The following is a 19,139-nucleotide window of genomic DNA, read 5'->3' on the forward strand; positions in this document are numbered from 1 at the left end:
GTGGTTGAAGTGATTACCTGCAGACAGTGTACAGTGATGGGGTGGTTGAAGTGTTTACCTGCAGTGTACAGTGATGGGGTGGTTGAAGTGATTACCTGCAGACAGTGTACAGTGATGGGGTGGTTGAAGTGATTACCTGCAGACAGTGTACAGTGATGGGGTGGTTGAAGTGATTACCTGCAGACAGTGTACAGTGATGGGGTGGTTGAAGTGTTTACCTGCAGACAGTGTACAGTGATGGGGTGGTTGAAGTGTTTACCTGCAGTGTACAGTGATGGGGTGGTTGAAGTGATTACCTGCAGTGTACAGTGATGGGGTGGTTGAAGTGTTTACCTGCAGTGTACAGTGATAGGGTGGTTGAAGTGTTTACCTGCAGTGTACAGTGATGGGGTGGTTGAAGTGTTTACCTGCAGTGTACAGTGATGGGGTGGTTGAAGTGTTTACCTGCAGACAGTGTACAGTGATGGGGTGGTTGAAGTGATTACCTGCAGACAGTGTACAGTGATGGGGTGGTTGAAGTGATTACCTGCAGACAGTGTACAGTGATGGGGTGGTTGAAGTGATTACCTGCAGACAGTGTACAGTGATGGGGTGGTTGAAGTGATTACCTGCAGACAGTGTACAGTGATGGGGTGGTTGAACTGAAGTGTTTACCTGCAGTGTACAGTGATGGGGTGGTTGAAGTGTGTACCTGCAGTGTACAGTGATGGGGTGGTTGAAGTGATTACCTGCAGACAGTGTACAGTGATGGGGTGGTTGAAGTGATTACCTGCAGACAGTGTACAGTGATGGGGTGGTTGAAGTGTTTACCTGCAGTGTACAGTGATGGGGTGGTTGAAGTGATTACCTGCAGACAGTGTACAGTGATGGGGTGGTTGAAGTGATTACCTGCAGACAGTGTACAGTGATGGGGTGGTTGAAGTGATTACCTGCAGACAGTGTACAGTGATGGGGTGGTTGAAGTGTGTACCTGCAGTGTACAGTGATGGGGTGGTTGAAGTGTTTACCTGCAGACAGTGTACAGTGATGGGGTGGTTGAAGTGTTTACCTGCAGACAGTGTACAGTGATGGGGTGGTTGCCAGACTGTGTTTACCTGCAGTGTACAGTGATGGTGTGTTACCTGCAGTGTACAGTGATGGGGGGGTTACCTGCAGTGTACAGTGATGGGGTGTTACCTGCAGTGTACAGTGATGGGGTGTTACCTGCAGTGTACAGTGATGGGGTGTTACCTGCAGTGTACAGTGATGGGGTGTTACCTGCAGTGTACAGTGATGGGGTGTTACCTGCAGTGTACAGTGATGGGGTGTTACCTGCAGTGTACAGTGATGGGGTGTTACCTGCAGTGTACAGTGATGGGGTGTTACCTGCAGTGTACAGTGATGGGGTGTTACCTGCAGTGTACAGTGATGGGGTGTTACCTGCAGTGTACAGTGATGGGGTGTTACCTGCAGTGTACAGTGATGGGGTGTTACCTGCAGTGTACAGTGATGGGGTGGTTGCCAGACTGCTGCTGTTGCTTCTGCACGGCGGCGATGATGTTGATCATGCCTTTGCCGTCGGCAGGAATGCCCACCTCTGGCCAGCCGTGGAAATGGAACTGACGCACCTGCCGCGCCTTGTTCTCCTGGACAAATGCACCATGGAGAAGAGATTAGGAAGGAACAAACCTCAACGTGAGAGTGAGAATAATTCTGAGTTTAAAAAAGCAAGACCCGATATGCTAATGTGTGATTATAGACAGTCAAGTCATGATGTCGTGGAAATTCACATGCAGGCTTCTGACCTTTGTACCCAAGAGAGATTAATCAATAAAACACACAATTCCTTTTTTGCAGTTCTTAATGTTTGCAAGCACCATGCATTGAAGAGAGAGGTTACACCCTAAAGACCCTTGCAGTCGAGAGCATTTATTTCATGCAATTATTTTAAACTGCCTCTTATTTCATGAGACATCCACACAGAACGCGATTATTGGATGGCAATAAAGCAAACGTAATTCTTAACCCAAAAAGAGGCAGGTTTTTCACAGCGAGTAAAATAATCACACTGCATGAATGAGGCATCACCAAATCGTTTTATGTGAAATCGAAAAAACGATATAATTTCCATTATTTAATTATTTGTCCCAGTCCCGGATGTGTGTAAGGACCGTAATGTGCAATACGGTTCTCCCAAGAGAGAGTAAATGGTAATGGTCTCAAGGGAGGCACAAAAAGTAGACAATAAGCCCTGGCTGTATAACCATGACAGAATGGAATGTAGTCACAAGACAAAGTGTCACAACAGTGTGGTACATCGACTGCAATACCGCTCCTGTTGCTCCCATTCCAGGGCTGATCTCCTGCTCCGTCCTCCCCTCACTCGTGAATAACACCCTGAGATACAAGTTTAAACTCCTTCACCTGGGGCAAAGTCTCCTTCCCTACCCGGAGTGCACAATCTGTCGTCTTCCTGCTGAGAACCATGGCCTCAGATTTGGAGATGCTAATCTCCTCATCCCAGCCGCTGCACACTCGACCGCGAACCGATCCAGTGATCGTGTTGTAAAGCCATTTTAACGTGTTGTGTATTTGATTGTCATTGCACGGTAAAAACAGGCGTGTCAGTAACACTTACCCGGTTGTTGGTGACTAGGAGGTCTCGCACCGTGTAGCTCTCGCTTTCCTCTTCTCTCTTGAGCTCGATGGAAATGTCCCCGTAAACCATAACTCCATCACTGGGCCAGTACTGGCCACACTTCTCCTGCAGCACCAAACAACAACACAGTGATGGAAAAATCCATGCAGAGAGAGAGAGAGAGAGAGAGAGAGAGACAAAAGACCGGCTTTAGATTTTACAATACAAAAACAAACCTGTGCCACAGCATCAAAACTAACATTCTAGGTTGTGGCCTTAGTACCTGTAAATCGCTCTGGATTCAGAGCGTCTGCTAAATGCCTAAATAGTAACTTGTATATCTATGGTGTTGCCATCTAACGTGCAAAACTTACCGTAACTTTGAAAAGAAGAATGCGTAATTTGATTGACTACAAGCAGGTTTGTTAACAGTATAGTTAGTACAGTCAAAGATTATGCTAAAAGGATAACCCAAAAAGCCCCAGGGGGCTTGTTTCCATTGTACTACAATTTTAATAACTCTGCAAAATGACAGAATGACAACAACATTTTTGATTTCCCAGACTTATCGGTAGATGCCGGAGATTTGCGATTGTCTGGCTAGGCGAGACTATCCTTCACGTGCCTGTCCCCTTTCCTCCAACTCAGTGAGACTATCCTTCACGTACCTGTCCCCTTTCCTCCAACTCAGTGAGACTATCCTTCACGTACCTGTCCCCTTTCCTCCAACTCAGTGAGCATGACTATGGAGCAGCTTCTCCACTCCCAGATCATTCTCCAGAAGTCTTCTATGGTGTGCTGCAGGGGACCCTGGCTGGCCATGTACGAGTCCTTCTGACGGTAACCCTGCCATGGGGATGAGAGAGACGTCAGCGGGCAGTTTAGGGAGGGAGAGGAGGCGAGAACGGAAAGCAATGACTGAATGGTAAAAAAAATAAAAAACTGTTGGAAATGCTCTGCCTCCAAATGTTAGAGAAGCCGACTGTGTTCTTGTGATTTGTATTTGCAGTTGTGCACTGCCGCATATTGATTGTTTGATCATACGTGCAGGCACAATTACACTTTGTATTACCGGTATCTGCTTATCATGTTTGTGTTGTATGATTTGTTGCGACATGTACAGAGACCCCTTGGGGTGACTTTGCACTAAACTACGATATACACGGCTGTGTTACACTCACATCAATGAAGGAGGCGTTGACGTAGTCGGTGTTCTCCTCTCCACGTTTGACAGGAATGATCACTCTGTTGAACTCATCTACAGGGGAGTAGACACAGAGACAATCGCGTGGCAGTGTTAATTTTGTCGATAACAAAAAAACTACATTTTTTCACTGATGAAAACGAAATAAAACAAAGCTATGATGGCTATAATTTAATATACTGAAAAGGTCGGCGATTATGTACTGTGCCCGCTGTCAGTGGAGTACAACCCACTCTCCCCCCCCCCCCCCCCCCACACACACACACACACACACACACACACACAGGGACAAGTGTTAATATTTGAACACCGTATCAAAGAGATAATTTCATGTAAAAACAGATGCATCAGTTTTTCCACTGCTGCTCTTGTAAACACATACACACCAGCACGCAAACCGCACGTTCTATATCGTCTCTGTCGTGTGGAAATCTCCATATTTTTTCTTTATATCTTTTCTTTCATAATACAATAACATTTAAATGCCCTATTTTATACGACTACTGCCATGCTAAATTAGGCTAGTCAAAATAGCTGATCTACAACTAATTTGACAACTGTGAGCTTGTAGATCGGCTTGAAGTTTGATTACTGTGAGCTTGTAGATCGGTTTGAAGATTGACTACTGTGAGCTTGTAGACTGGCTATTTTCATTACATTTTAACGTTTTTGGACAAATCTTGACGTTTTGGCTGATGACCTTGCAAAATAGGTTTGCAAGGTTGTTGTGAAGATTAAAGTTAAGAGTTTGAGGGTCCCTTTTCTTCGACAACATATGGCCAAGCTACACCAGGCGCGTGTGTGTGTGATAACGCGGATAAGCAAACCCCACATACGCATACTTTAAAATACAAATTTAAAACTGGATCTAAAAGTGTGTGTGTAGTTTGTGCGCATACGTGCACGCACACACACACACACACACACACACACACACACACACACACACACACGCTTTGAAAAGCCTGGTGTAGTTTGGCTGTAACATTAAGAGGAAAAATAAAGAACTTAAACAAGATGCACCTTTTACAGTTACACTCCTATGTTCTTAGATCAGTGGAAGTAATACTGTACATGCTGACTTGACATGAACACCTTTAGACTGAGAAAATGTGCAGGAACAGAAAACAAATTTGGTTTATAAGAATATCTATTTTTTATTGATACTTCCCATTACCTGAACATCTCACACTCTAAACTCAGTGCCCTCACATCACCGCAGAAAAACAACAGCTGATTAATTAAAACATCTTCACAGACACTTATTTTCAGAGCCAGTACGGCCTTGCATTGCGTCTAATCACGAACCACATGTTGGAGTTCTCAGCCCGTCCTTGACTTTTTTCAGTGTCCAGCTTGTAGACCAACTTTCCATTGGGTACAATGACCTATCCAATGCTAGTCTACGATGAGGGAGAGTATAAAAGACGACGGCACCACACCGTATCTTCAGTCACTCTGTTCCAGAATGAAGGCTGCTGGAGCTTTGCTTGTTCTGCTGTTGTGTCTCTCTGAGGTCGGAGCTCAGGGAGAGGTGGGGTCGGTCAACGAGAGAGGCAACAATGTAGAACCAGCTGCCCTCTCACAATGCGACATCTTGACTGAACTGGAGAAGTTGAGAGGCATGTTGGATAGGCTAGGAACCACCGTGGTGGACATGAGAGCCGAGACCAGAGAGAGTCTGAGCAACGTGGACGAAGAAATCAAGGATCAGAGGAACTCAGTGAGTGATCTTCGGTTGGAGCTGGGCATCACCAAACACGAGATGGAACGAATGGCCAAGGAAAATGCAGGTCAGGATGTTTAAGAAACTACAATGCTTTTTTAAATATTTCTTTTGGCTTTTTCTGCCTTTATTGGTAGGTTGAAAGTAATTTGACAAATTATGGGGAGAGAGATGGGGGGGAAGACACGTGGCAAAGGCCGTCGAACCCGTTAAACTAACCGTCCGGGCCACTACAATGCTTTTTGTACAAAATGTGATTTTAAAAAAATGGAGCTTGAAAGTACAGGCTGATGTGTGTTTAAATATTTAATCGTTTCACTGTAATTTTCTTCTCTTCAGAAATGGTTGCCAAATTGAGTGCCAGTGAGAAAGAGCTGAAAGACCTTCAGGTCAGACTGAGCAGCAGTGAGACCGAAGTCCAGGTCCTACAGACCAGACTGGGTACCACTGAAGGCCAAGTCCAGGTCCTACAGACCAGACTGGGTACCACTGAAGGCCAAGTCCAGGTCCTACAGACCAGACTGGGTACCACTGAAGGCCAAGTCCAGGTCCTACAGACCAGACTGGGTACCACTGAAGGCCAAGTCCAGGTCCTACAGACCAGACTGGGTACCACTGAAGGCCAAGTCCAGGTCCTACAGACCAGACTGGGTACCACTGAAGGCCAAGTCCAGGCCCTACAAACAAGACTGAGCAGCAGTGAGAACAGTGTGGAGGCCTTGAAGAAAGAAAGTGAAGGTAATGAATTAGAACACAATGTTCAGTGGATGCAGGCAGGAGAGGACAGTGTTCCAAAAATGAGTTAATTTCGTGTTATTTCATTTGAATTGTAATGGAATTGATAGGGATGTCCAATATTGTGCAACTCCTAATTTCCGATACTGATATATTTAACCAAAGGTCAGGTAACAACATTGGCCTATTTCAGTGCAGAAGGCATATTGCCTTGATGCCATGCCATTAATGAGAGTCAACGAGCATCAGCTGCACAGACACACCTGCCCATTGCAGTGCTCTACAGTAATGATATCTAATTTCTCTCCAAGGGCCCTAAATTATGATATGTGATTAGGATTACTGTGATTATGGTAAGGTGTATTTATGGTTGAATTAATATTAACGTTGTTGATTTCAGCCCAGCTTGCTCAGCTGTCCACCTTAGAGACCAGGCTCACTGACACCGACAACAAAGTGCAGGAACTGTGGAGTAAGCACGTTTCTCAAACATTTTGTTAAGCATTATATTTCCCAGATACACAAAAAAAACATAATCATAAGAGATTTAATATAGGGACTGATTATGATATTATAAACAGTTTTATAATGTTGCTGTGTTGACAGACAAAGACAAGACACAGGTGGCCTTCTCTGTTGGTTTGGGTGGATCAGTTACCGCTGCCACCACTCCACTGGTCTATAAGAGAGTCATCACTAACATCGGCAACGCATACAATCCATCTACAGGTAGGTGGCGATTAAGTCAATTAACTTAATTAATTAAATAATTAGGGCTTTCTCGGCCCCACCTCTCTCCCTGTGTTTTAGGATCCAAGATGGCCGCAGCACCAGGAGGGGGTGGGGCGGAGGTGAGCGGGCGGGGTCGACATATGCCCTCACTGGGCTGCATTCAAGTCACTTGCCTTGTGTCTGACACCTGACTTGTGTCTGAACACAGCTTTGATGGATGTGTTCTGCTCCCCTCCCCCCCCATCAAACAAAATGTTTGGTAAAACCATATGGGCTTCCATTGGAAATGCATTGGAGCGGCCATTAAACAGACACAAGACAAACGCAAGACAGGTGTCTTGAATGTGTGAACGCAGCCCAGTAAGGCCACCCCCCTCCTGGTGCTGCGGCCATCTAGGATCCTAAAACACAGGGAGAGAGGTGGGGCCGAGAAAGGCCCTTTAATATCACTGTCAGATGGAAACGGCTAGTAACCCGATCCAAAACGGTTACTATTCAGGAAATGAGAGAAACAAATACGTTTTTCCAATGGATCGCAAGCTCTTGTTAACACTTTTCTTTGGTTCAATTTGTTTGTTTGTTTGTTTGTTTGTTTTTAGGTATCTTCACATCTCCAGTTAAAGGGGCGTATCACTTTACTTTTACTGCAGCTCTCTGGCCTACACAAACTTATTTTTATATTGAAATGTATAAAAATGGTCAGCGTGTCCTGTTGAACCAGGGAAGAAATAATCATGGAGGGGTGGAGAGCATTTCTAATGGAATGATCCTAGAGATGGAGCAGGGTGACACAGTTTACATGATAATACCTTGGACAAGCCTCTTTGACCAGGACAACCTCAACTACACCACATGGAGTGGTGTTCTGGTCTATTCCATGTAACACTGCTACTGGTGCCATTACTCTATAGCGTGTATTCTGTGTAACAGTGTTACTGGTAACATTACTTTACAGAGTGTATTCTATGTAATACTAGCTACTGGTACTCAACCAGTGAATAAACACATTCTGTTCATTGGCAACTGTCTGTTTATTGTATGTTTTACTGATTATTTCTCAGCACTATAATAATTAATCTAGAATTCCAAAGATGTGTTTATATGCAGTATATCATCACTGTTCATCATCAATGTTCAAACCGTTACTTTTCAGTTGTAGGTGTTGCACGATTATGAAATTATGACCCATTATTTGCAGGGTCATATCTACAGATACCGATTCTGACCCATTCCAATATTATACAGACGACGACAATAGAAACAATCCTAGGTCCTATACTAGCCCATTCTGACCTACACGTTTGAAAACTTCCTCTGCTGCCTTAACATTAGAAATACACAAAACAAAAAGAGACAGGCAGACTGGCTGCTTTGTGAGTACAAAACATAGGTACAAAGCCATTGACATCAATGTGTGTGAAAATAATCTGGATCATTTTGAGATTGATCCGATACGGCTGATTTCGATGTGCTACCATTATATCGTGCATCACTACTTTTCAGTGTTCCAATGCATCCAATGTAATTCTTATTAGTCACAAGCTCTTTGTTAATACTTTTAATGTATTATTGTTGTTTTTTTGTTGGCAAACATAGCGGATCTGCAATTTTGTAGATCTGCTATTTTAACTACTTTTGCACACGGCTGTCATACCGGCTGATGAAGAGTAAACTACTAGGGCTTTAATTTATAACAAAAAAAATCAGACCCGTCTGAAGTGAGTGGGGTTGTACTGTACTGTACTGTAGGGACCCACCCAGCCACACACATAGCTGTCTGGAGTGGTTGCACCACTCAAAAACTAAAAGAAACAGTTGAAATAAGGAGATACAAGGTTTCTGTCTGACAGCAAAGATATGAGGAAGAAAATAAAAGTTGTGTTGTGTAAAAATTAGGGCTGTCAAAGTTAACGCACTATTAACTAGTTAACTCACAATCCTTTTAACGGCACTATTTTTTTTAACGCGCGATTAACGCACTGTGAAGTTTGACAGAATGGTTTTATCTCTCGTAATGGTACCATTGGCCAACATCAATACAGTTCTTTAGTTTGGGTCTGGAAGGCTAAATGTCATCAAATGGTGGTCCGTGGCTCAAATGCAGAATAAATAATGGACCTTGATATGAAAAATCTTGAAAACCACTGATTTAAGGTATATTTAGAACGGATAAAAAATATGCGATTAATTTGCGATTAATCACAGTTAACTATGGACAATCATGCGATTAATCAGATTAAATATTTTAATCGATTGACAGCCCTAGCAAAAATATAGCTGCAAGCAGCGATAAGACGGGTCCAAGCAATAAGAACAATCACACCAGTGTGAACTGAGCGGTGCAGGCTGCAGTTATAGTTCTAGTGCTCAGTGTGACTGGCCTTTCAGGCTGCTCAACAGTGCCACTTTAGGTCACCCAGTGGTATTGCAGCCGTTTGTACCCCAAACAAACATGCATACATACATACACATACACATTACACACAGTCATTGGAGGCACCGCTCCAAAAACTATATGCAACACGCACAATAGTGAGGGAAGTTAAGGGAAAGAAAACCAATAGCATTTTAAATAGCTGACCCTAAATAGCCGACCCTCAGTATATACTATACCTAAACCTAACCGTAAACCTGAACTCAGTAAAACTATTTGAAACCTAACCTTAACCCAAAACAAAGCCCCCCCAAAAAGCCCTGGACCAACAACCATTGGCCAATGGGTTGTAGGCTTCACCGTTTGACATAGCCCTCTACCATATTGCCGACCGACTGCATGGTTAAGCCAGATTTGCAATATTTGGCGGAAGAAGAAGAAGAAAACAAGAAATTACTCAATGAGTCATAGTATGTCAGCTTGTGCTGGGTTTTGAAGTATGAGCTGCCTGATAACATGATCAGCTCTGCCAGCTGAGAAAAACATACAAATACAATGAGGTACCATAGGCCCACACACTCACACTCACTCTCTCTCTCTCTCTCTCTCTCTAACTCACATGGGATGATTTGCAGGACTCTGTTCTTCTTCATGTTAGCAGGCAGGTTGCCCGTTCTCATCTTGTCATTCTGGATCTTGATGGAGGTCAGTTTCTAGAAGAGAAGACACATAAAAGATGATCAACATTGTTGGGGGATTGAGATAAAATATGTTGTTGCTGAAGCTACGGCCAATACACATACTGTAAGTACGTATTAACCTCGGATCCCAGGCTTGGAAAGCCTGGATTGGAGGCTGGCTGGGCTCACTGACGGTGTGAGTGTAACGCCCGGGATTCAAACCCGGGTCTCCCGCGTGGAAAGCCAACATCTTAACCACTAGCCTAAAGGGGAATTCCCACCTTGTATTGGCCAGGGGAGATATTAGGATGTCATCAGGCACAGGCTCTGAGCCACTCTGCTACATAAGCAGAGGGGCCCTTCCATAGAGCCAGAGGGGCCCTTCCATAGAGCCAGAGGGGCACACCCAGCTGAGCACATCAGCTACATCAGTGTTTCTCAAAACCTTTCATGTCAAGGACCTCCAAATTAATGTAATGTATTTGTCTCTTGACGCCCATCTGTAAGTATGTTGTGCCAGATTTGTGTTACGTTTAAAAACTATATATATATTATTATTTTTTTCAAACGTTGTTACTTGTAGCTCAGCTATTTTTCTAATAGCAGTCAACTTCTGTGTTTTGGTGAGGCTGGATTTCACACCTGATGCATCTCGCCTCCCTCGGAGGCAAGTGAGAGAGAAGTGAGAGTGCTGGCCATTGGATGACTGGCCATTGAATGGCTGGCCATTGAATGGCTGGCCATTGAATGGCTGGCCATTGGATGGCATCTTGTGCCAGATTTGTGTTGCGTTTAAAAACTATTGGATGGCTGGCCATTGGATGACTGGCCATTGGAGGGCTGGCCATTGGAGGGCTGGCCATTGGAGGGCTGGCCATTGGAGGGCTGGCCATTGGATGGCATGTTGTGCCAGATTTGTTTTACGTTTAAAAACTATTGGATGACTGGCCATTGGAGGTCTGGCCACACGAGAGACTACACAGAGGCAACAGAAGCTCCACCTTGGCGGGCTCACCTTGAACTCTGTCTCCATGCCCCCACAGCTGGCCCCAGGCGACGGCGCGTACAGTTTAGCCAGATGGGACTCCAGAGAGGTCACCTCCAGCTCTGTGTCTCCATAAAGGTAGTGTTCTAACAACGCCTGGAAGATGAACACATACTGCATCTGTGGGAGAAAGACAGACAGAAAGAGAAGAGAAGTGAGACAATTTGGACAACTACATGTCCATCATAGGGCTGGGCAATATGACTTCAAATCAATATCATGATGATTTCAAACATTTGCCTCCATTACGATTAATATATAGTTTTTAATAGTGAAAATAGCCAATCTACCTCGTCTTACTTCTCGATTTGAGCAAGATTAAGTCGGTTATTGGTTCTAAATGTTGGTTACGATGCATTTCGGTAAACTGCCCACAGTGGTCAGCCCTACTAGTGCACTGGGCAGCTAAACAGATGCTAGGTTCACCGTTTACCTGGTATCCTATAGTTTCACTGTACATATTATTTCTATAGTAGAATGTTAGACTGATGCTAGGTTCTTGATTTACCTGGGATCCTATAGTTTCTTGAGGCACTTGACTACACGACTCTCTGCATTCTATGTATGCGATTATCTCGCTTATTGTAAGTCGCTCTGGATAAGAGAGTCTGCGAAATGCCACAATTGTGACTAGTTCCAGAAGTCTACGGTTTTGCGCGAGGCTTAGCCTGTTGGATGCGCATGGCGTAGTGTCGTCTGTGCGTTGGACGTACGTCGGTCTGGACCATCTGACACCGCTGGGCTCGGATCCGGGTGACGAAGCCGAAGACGTCCACCTTCTTCTCCGAGTTCATCATGTCCAACATGGCGTCGATGACGATGAAGGTCCCCGTCCGGCCCACGCCCGCGCTGACACACACAGAGCACACGACACAAGACAATGAGTTTAGACGGGTTTGTTTCACAGGCGTCTGTGCAGAGACCAGAAACACATGCAACACACCCACACACACACACACACACACACACACACACACACACACACACACACACACACACACACACCTAAAAAGACAACGCAAAGAGAGAGGCACCGTTTCCTAAAACAATGGATCAGAACCAGGCCTGCGATTTCATCTTTTTAGGGGCAAGGCCCCTTGGCTTTTCGTCTTGTTTTGTTTTAAGGGCACAATAAAGGCCAAATGTCAGGACAGCAAGGTCATCAAATAAAAACAATGATATTAAGTCCACAATTAAATTAAATTAAGGATTAAGAAGTTACTGGGCTAAAGATGGGGATGGGGACTCAGGAGGAGATAAGAGTTCAGAATCTCAACAAAAGGCACTGATGTCTAGTAAAAACCACATAAATTGACAGTAATTCTGGACTATGTCTGCTCTGCTGACCTTATGTCCTGTGACCGTTGGCCCAACACAACAGCATGTGCATGATTGATTAGTGCAAGTGAGTGTATGGTCTGTTCGTCACGTACGCAGTATCTCAGAAGTCACATAGACTGAGATGCCTTTGCACCCGACCTATTTTTAGATCATCGTTTTTGTCACCTTTTCTGCAATCTATCAACTAGATTTAAGCTACGCCCTTAGTTGTAAGGGCCTAGTTCACCACAAACGGTTCACGTCCTGTTCTACAGAAGCAGGATGTAGTCTGTGAAGATTACAGGAATTAAAGAGACAGTTGGGGCATCATGGACAGGGCATCAAGGCCACTGTGGTGTAATGTTTTGAATGGCAGAAGGCCAAACTGAGGGCCAACGGTGGCCATGGCCTCATTTTTATGATTCCTATAAAAAATATATTTATTTTTAAATCTTCAAATATTATGAAACAATGACAATTGTAATGATTTACAATATAATAAATTCTGAATTTCAAAGTGATTCCACACAATATAATTGGCAGACATATAAGCTCATAAAGCGCCGCATCACAATGCATTATGAGCTTGTACTATAGACTCGCTATTTTCACAATTTCTTTAACAGGGTTTAATTTGTTAATTCATTTTTTGTTGTTAAGTTTGGGTCATAGGGAAGACACCAAATGCATCTTTTGGGTCTGGCAAATGTTTGATAATTCTTTTTACACACCATTATAATGTTCTTATTTTGATCATAAAACCAAATTACTGAATATCAAGTCTCCAGGATCTCTGCAGAATAATGTAGACATAATTATTTTTACTAGGACACTGGCATATTAGGAGTCCAACTGGTTCTCAAATGTTTTATTTGCAAGGATGCCTTTAACTCAGACTCTCAGAGCATACAAATGGAACCAAATGGACCCTATGGGTCCATTTGGTTCCATTTGTATGCTCTGTACTGTACTGTACTGTACTGTACTGTACTGTACTGTACTGTACTGTACTGTACTGTACTGTACTGTCATACACTCTCAGAGTTACAGACCCGTTATGGCCATTCAGGGCGAGCTAGCTCTGTATGTCCGTGGCAAAAATCTAATTTTGACAAAAATGTCCACCACAAGCCAGCATGCCGGTGACTCCTGGTCTGGAGGTGAAGAGGCTTGGGAACCTCCTGTACTAATGCATACCTGCAGTGGACCACGATGGCGCCTGCATACTGGGGGTTGTAGGTCTTGACCTTCTTGAGGAACTTGAGCATGCCGATGGGGGTGAACGGTACCCCGAAGTCCGGCCAGCTGGTGAAGTGGAACTGGGTCACCAGCCGCTGGGGTTTCTTCCCAGAAACATCACCCACCTGCAGGGGAGAGGACACAAGGAAGGACCACCACACGACCACAGTTAAGGGGCCGTGTCCACAGAAAGCCTTTTATGGGCTTTTGAATAGGGTTGGGACTACTATCTGTACCAAGTAGAACACTATAGACCTACTGCACATGTAAACAGAGCTGCTACTTTTAGACACATCTTAAATATGAGGTTGTTTTGCATACTATTTAAATAGTCTTGGGGAAATAAATGCTGCTATTTGTCCCAAAGTGACTGCAAAAGAAATCGCCGTTATATGTTTCAAAAAAGCTTTATACCCTGTATAGCATATATAACGACAGAATCTGCAACTTTATATACTTTCCCCATTTTCAACAGTTATTTTTATTATATTTGACACTTGCTTTGGCAATGTAAACGTATGTTTTCTCATGCCAATAAAGCGGTCCATACAGCATTGAGCAACCGTCACATTTGGAACCGTTCCCGAACTGGGTTCATCACCCTGTCAGAGCGGGTATGTGGAATTTACACCTGCTATACCTGCTATAATCTCAAAGTATTTCTTTATTTCAAGGACCACCATAACTCTGAGAATGTGCAAATGGAATGAATGAATTTACCCATTTTGACCTGAGATCAGATTCTAAAAATGTCTTCTACATCCTGACAGTTTTCTGAAAAAGCTATGTTTCTATGTCAGTCGTTCTTCGATTTTTCAAAAATAGCAGACCTACAAGTTCGTAGCGTGCCACTCGGTGGCGCGCTATGAGCTTGTAGATCTGCTATTTTTCAATAGCTAAAGCATAACATAATGCTAACACCAAAAGGGGTTCCCGCCCAAAATGGGTTAACTTGTGTATGGTTTAGTAGTTAGTAGTCCACAAAAACCCCATGGCGTCCTCTACTGATACACAGATGTCGTTATAGAGTGGTACCTGTTGGATGCAGAACTTGCGGATGGTGTAGTCCACTAAAACCATCATGTCTTCTACTGATACTCGAATGTTCCCGTAGGTCCAACAGCCCTGGTCCGGCCAGTACTGAGCACACTTACACTGACACACAGAGACAGACAGAAAGACCACCAGTTAGCACTAGTCCAGGGACACACAGAGACAGACAGAAAGACCACCAGTTAGCACTAGTCCATTGACACACAGAGACAGAAGGACCACCAGTTAGCACTAGTCCAGTGACACACAGAGACAGACAGAAAGACCACCAGTTAGCACTAGTCCAGTGACACACAGAGACAGAAGGACCACCACCATAGCAATAGTCCAGTGGTCCTCAACATGTTTCTGAAAATCTTGACGGCATTTGTTCACAACGGTCTACCGGTGAAGTGGTGGGTCAGTGATTCATGAATCGTGGAGTTCCAGCACATGGCTTTGAAAAGTAGCAGATCTACAAGCTCAATATGTCATGCTGTTTTGGGCATGTAAAAAAATAGATTTTTCAATATTTTTTTTCATGTTTTAATTTCGTACCATCGAATAAAGCTTTGAATATTCAAACGTTTTGGGTCAGCCCTAAGGAATAAGTTTCCCTTTTTACGACATGGCCACGGTCTGTGTGAATGAAACATCTTGTACCATACAGACATTAATTTCATATTTGTTTTTAACTCCATGGCGCTGCAATAGTCTCTAGGCATCATTACATAGGGAAGGTGCTGCCACCCTGAGGCGAAGAAAGAACTTGCAACTTGAATTTGTGTGAATGATTCATTCTTGTTCGCCGTTGCTGGCGGGCCGTTCATAAAATACAATTTAGGAATGAAGCCGCGGGCTGTATAAAATTTGTTCTGCGGCTGTAATTGGCCTTGCTGTCCGGACTTTGTACACAGCTGTGTAATGTATACTATACAGTGTATACTTAGGACTGTGTGTCCTGATCTAATAATGTGACAAACACATTGCTTGTGCACACTAATTAATTTTCCAATATGTGTTTTATAAAGTCTGAAAAACTTTCATTTTATAATGTCGGAGGCCGGCATCTCCGTGTTGGAGAAGAAAGCTTGCCACATTTTGAGTCATGTGTACTTGTGTAGATAAGAGTATGTTGCCAAGAGACCAGTAACTAAGTGCATGTACTCAAGTACTGTACTTAAATATACAATTTTGATGTATTATATATGTATCTCTACTTGAGAGTTACTCTACTTTTACTCCACTACAATTATTTTAAAACTTTAGTTACCAGTTACTATGTAGATTTGGATTAGTATTACAAAACATACATTAACCACTTTGTCTCTATATACTGTACATTTCGGCCATTGGAAAATAGCCGATCTACAAGCTTATTTTCTAAAGATTTTGATGCATTTGAAAACTTTAAATATCTGCACAATGAGTACTTTATAATGTTGGTACTTTAAAGCATGGAAGAAATGGACTGAATATAGAAACCAACAGAACGACACCGATGTTAACACCCTGAGCGGCATAAACGGTCCTATCAAATAGTAACGCTCGATGCTCAGAACGCGGTCAAGTTAGAATTAATCATACCTCCCGTTGTTGTCGATCGCCTCAGGGGTGTTTTGGCTACATCTAGCTACTGCAAGTTACTTCCGAAATGACACGGAGCAACCTTGAAATAGGTCCTGAAGAAACAAATCGCTGGGCGACGTGGCGTCCTGATTTAATCGTTACAAATACCCCCAGGCGTTCATGGTGATGATGATGGACATTCATAAATGGACTGGAATACGTTGTTTATTAACGATTTGCAGTATCGATACTTTTACTTAAGTAAACAATGTGAGTACTTTTTTCCCCCACCACTGCAGATGACTGACATCATAGGCAGGCCACGTGAAGTGAAGTCTGAGTTCCAACAATGGAACTCAGCCATGCCGTTCCCATGTGGGATCCCCGTGATCCACATGACTGGATCGTTGTGTTATTTCTGGATCCCTACCTCTTTCCTCTCCTTCAGATTCGTCACCATGACGATGGTGGCCGTGTTCTGCTCCCAGATCATTCTCCAGAAGTCATTCACCGTTTCCTCCTTTGGCCCTGAGACAGACGGGGAGAGATTGAGAGACAGAGACGGGGAGACAGAGACGGGGAGACAGAGACGGGGAGAGAGAAACGGGGAGAGAGACAGAGACAGAGACAGGGAGAGAGAGACAGAGAGAGAGACAGGGAGACAGAGAGACAGGGAGAGAGAGAGAGAGAGAGAGAGGGAGAGAGAGAGACAGGGAGACAGAGACGGGGAGAGAGACAGGGAGAGAAAGGACAGGGAGAGAGAGACAGGGAGAGAAAGGACAGGGAGAGAGAGACAGAGAGAGAGAGACAGGGAGAGAGAGACAGGGAAAGAGAGAAAGGGACAGAGAGACAGGGAAAGAGAGACAGGGACAGAGAGAAAGGGACAGAGAGACAGGGAAAGAGAGACAGGGACAGAGAGAAAGGGACAGAGAGCCAGGGAGAGAGCGAGACGGGGAGAGAGAGAGACAGAGAGAGAGAGACAGGGAGAGAGAGACAGGGAAAGAGAGACAGGGAAAGAGAGAAAGGGACAGAGAGACAGGGAAAGAGAGACAGGGACAGAGAGAAAGGGACAGAGAGCCAGGGAGAGAGAGAGAGACGGGGAGAGAGAGACAGGGAAAGAGAGAGACGGGGAGAGAGAGACAGGGAAAGAGAGACAGGGACAGAGAGAAAGGGACAGAGAGACAGGGAAAGAGAGAGAGACAGGGAGAGAGAGAGACGGAGAGACAGAGAGACAGGGACAGAGAGACAGGGAGAGAGAGAGACGGGGAGAGAGAGACAGAGACAGGGACAGAGAGACAGGGAAAGAGAGAGAGACAGGGAGAGAGAAAGACGGAGAGACAGAGACAGGGACAGAGAGACAGGGACAGAGAGACAGGGAGAGAGAGAGACGGGGAGAGAGAGACAGAGAAAGGGACAGAGACAGGGAAAGAGAGAGAGACAGGGAGAGAGAAAGACGGAGAGACAGAGACAGGGACAGAGAGACAGGGACAGAGAGACAGGGAGAGAGAGAGACGGGGAGAGAGAGACAGAGAAAGGGACAGAGAGACAGGGAAAGAGAGAGAGACAGGGAGACAGAGACAGGGACAGAGAGACAGGGACAGAGAGACAGGGAGAGAGAGAGACGGGGAGAGAGAGAGACAGAGACAGGGACAGAGAGACAGGGACAGAGAGACAGGGAGAGAGAGAGACGGGGAGAGAGAGACAGAGACAGGGACAGAGAGACAGCGAGGGAGAGACAGGAGCAAAGAGAAGATGATCCAGAAGATGAAATAGTTAGCCAGTAGTACCAATGACGGTCACAGAATAGTTTTCGTATAGCACTCTCTCATTATCATTATTATATTATTTTTTTTACCTTGAGCTGCAATAAATTTATTCTTCTCTTGGTAGCCCTATACAAACAAAAAAAGAAAGATATATTCAGGCATTTAGAGACGGTTTAAATGTGGATTCAAACAGCTGAATGCCTGGGAGAAAATGCAGCATAATCATCATACTGACATTTATAAAGGAGGCGTTGATAAAGTCTGAGTCGGGGACGCCCTCCAAGGACGAGAGATGCACCCTGGAGTGATCGTCTGAAAGGAAGATCGGAACAGACGGAGGGAGTAAGAGGAGGGTGACAGAAGTTAAAATTACATTCAATTTATTAAAGCTTAAACCACTTTTCAGCGAACGTTTTCCACACAGTACGGATGCTGGGGTTTAAGTGGCTAAGCGCTAATTCCTTCGATATATGGCGAATATCAAAAATAGCCCATCTACAAGCTCATCACACTAGAACATGGCCTACTAGAACAACCATGTTCAAATTATTATCCGACATTTGGTGATTGCAGATGAAGGTTAGTTACCTCTAACTTGAGTCAATTATTTCTGTTCATTCCTAATACTTTTTTCATTCATGTTTTTATACTGTTCTGCTTGTGTACTACTACCGTATTTAACAAATATGCCAACCCACATCACTTCAAGTTCATGTCCCACAATCTAATACAATGGGTAGCAATGGATCTCACCCCAGCATCCAATAATATTTTCGAACCTCTTTGGATTTTTTTCTTTTTTAACATAAATCTCTTCTGCTGGTTCCCTGGCACAAAATCTTTTCAGATGGGGGGTCCCGGTCATGACATGAAAACCACTGCTATAAGAGGTCCGAATGACACTGTGGGAAGAAGACCATGATGCAGGATGGTTGAGCCACGGCAGCCAGAGAGGGTCAGCGGCGCTAGCTCGCAACCTCCTGGGGTTAGGTGAGTCAGTGTCACGCTGCCTGGGCAGTGCATGGGACCTGGGGGACTGACTGACTGGTCAGTGTCACGCTGCCTGGGCAGTGCATGGGACCTGGGGGACTGACTGACTG

The 19,139-nt window shown here is 44.4% G+C and overlaps 1 protein-coding gene across 1 annotated transcript in view; it reads right to left on the reverse strand.

Annotated features, from left to right (window-relative positions):
• Positions 1–19,139, reverse strand: part of LOC310863785 (receptor-type tyrosine-protein phosphatase alpha-like) — a 49,496-nt gene that overhangs the window by 3,654 nt on the left and 26,703 nt on the right. Inside the window, exons 9-20 of the mRNA XM_083772280.1 lie at positions 18,275–18,471; positions 18,129–18,165; positions 16,704–16,801; positions 14,708–14,827; positions 13,631–13,797; positions 11,827–11,962; positions 11,084–11,233; positions 10,008–10,101; positions 3,799–3,875; positions 3,329–3,463; positions 2,618–2,743; positions 1,474–1,625 (exon numbers count right to left, since the gene is read on the reverse strand). Coding sequence (XP_083628406.1) covers positions 1,474–1,625; positions 2,618–2,743; positions 3,329–3,463; positions 3,799–3,875; positions 10,008–10,101; positions 11,084–11,233; positions 11,827–11,962; positions 13,631–13,797; positions 14,708–14,827; positions 16,704–16,801; positions 18,129–18,165; positions 18,275–18,471 — 1,489 coding nt within the window. The remainder of the gene's footprint in view (positions 1–1,473; positions 1,626–2,617; positions 2,744–3,328; positions 3,464–3,798; positions 3,876–10,007; positions 10,102–11,083; positions 11,234–11,826; positions 11,963–13,630; positions 13,798–14,707; positions 14,828–16,703; positions 16,802–18,128; positions 18,166–18,274; positions 18,472–19,139) is intronic.

This window comes from Protomyctophum parallelum, assembly GCF_964188405.1.
Source record: "Protomyctophum parallelum genome assembly, chromosome: 8".
Taxonomy (NCBI): Eukaryota; Metazoa; Chordata; class Actinopteri; order Myctophiformes; family Myctophidae; genus Protomyctophum; species Protomyctophum parallelum.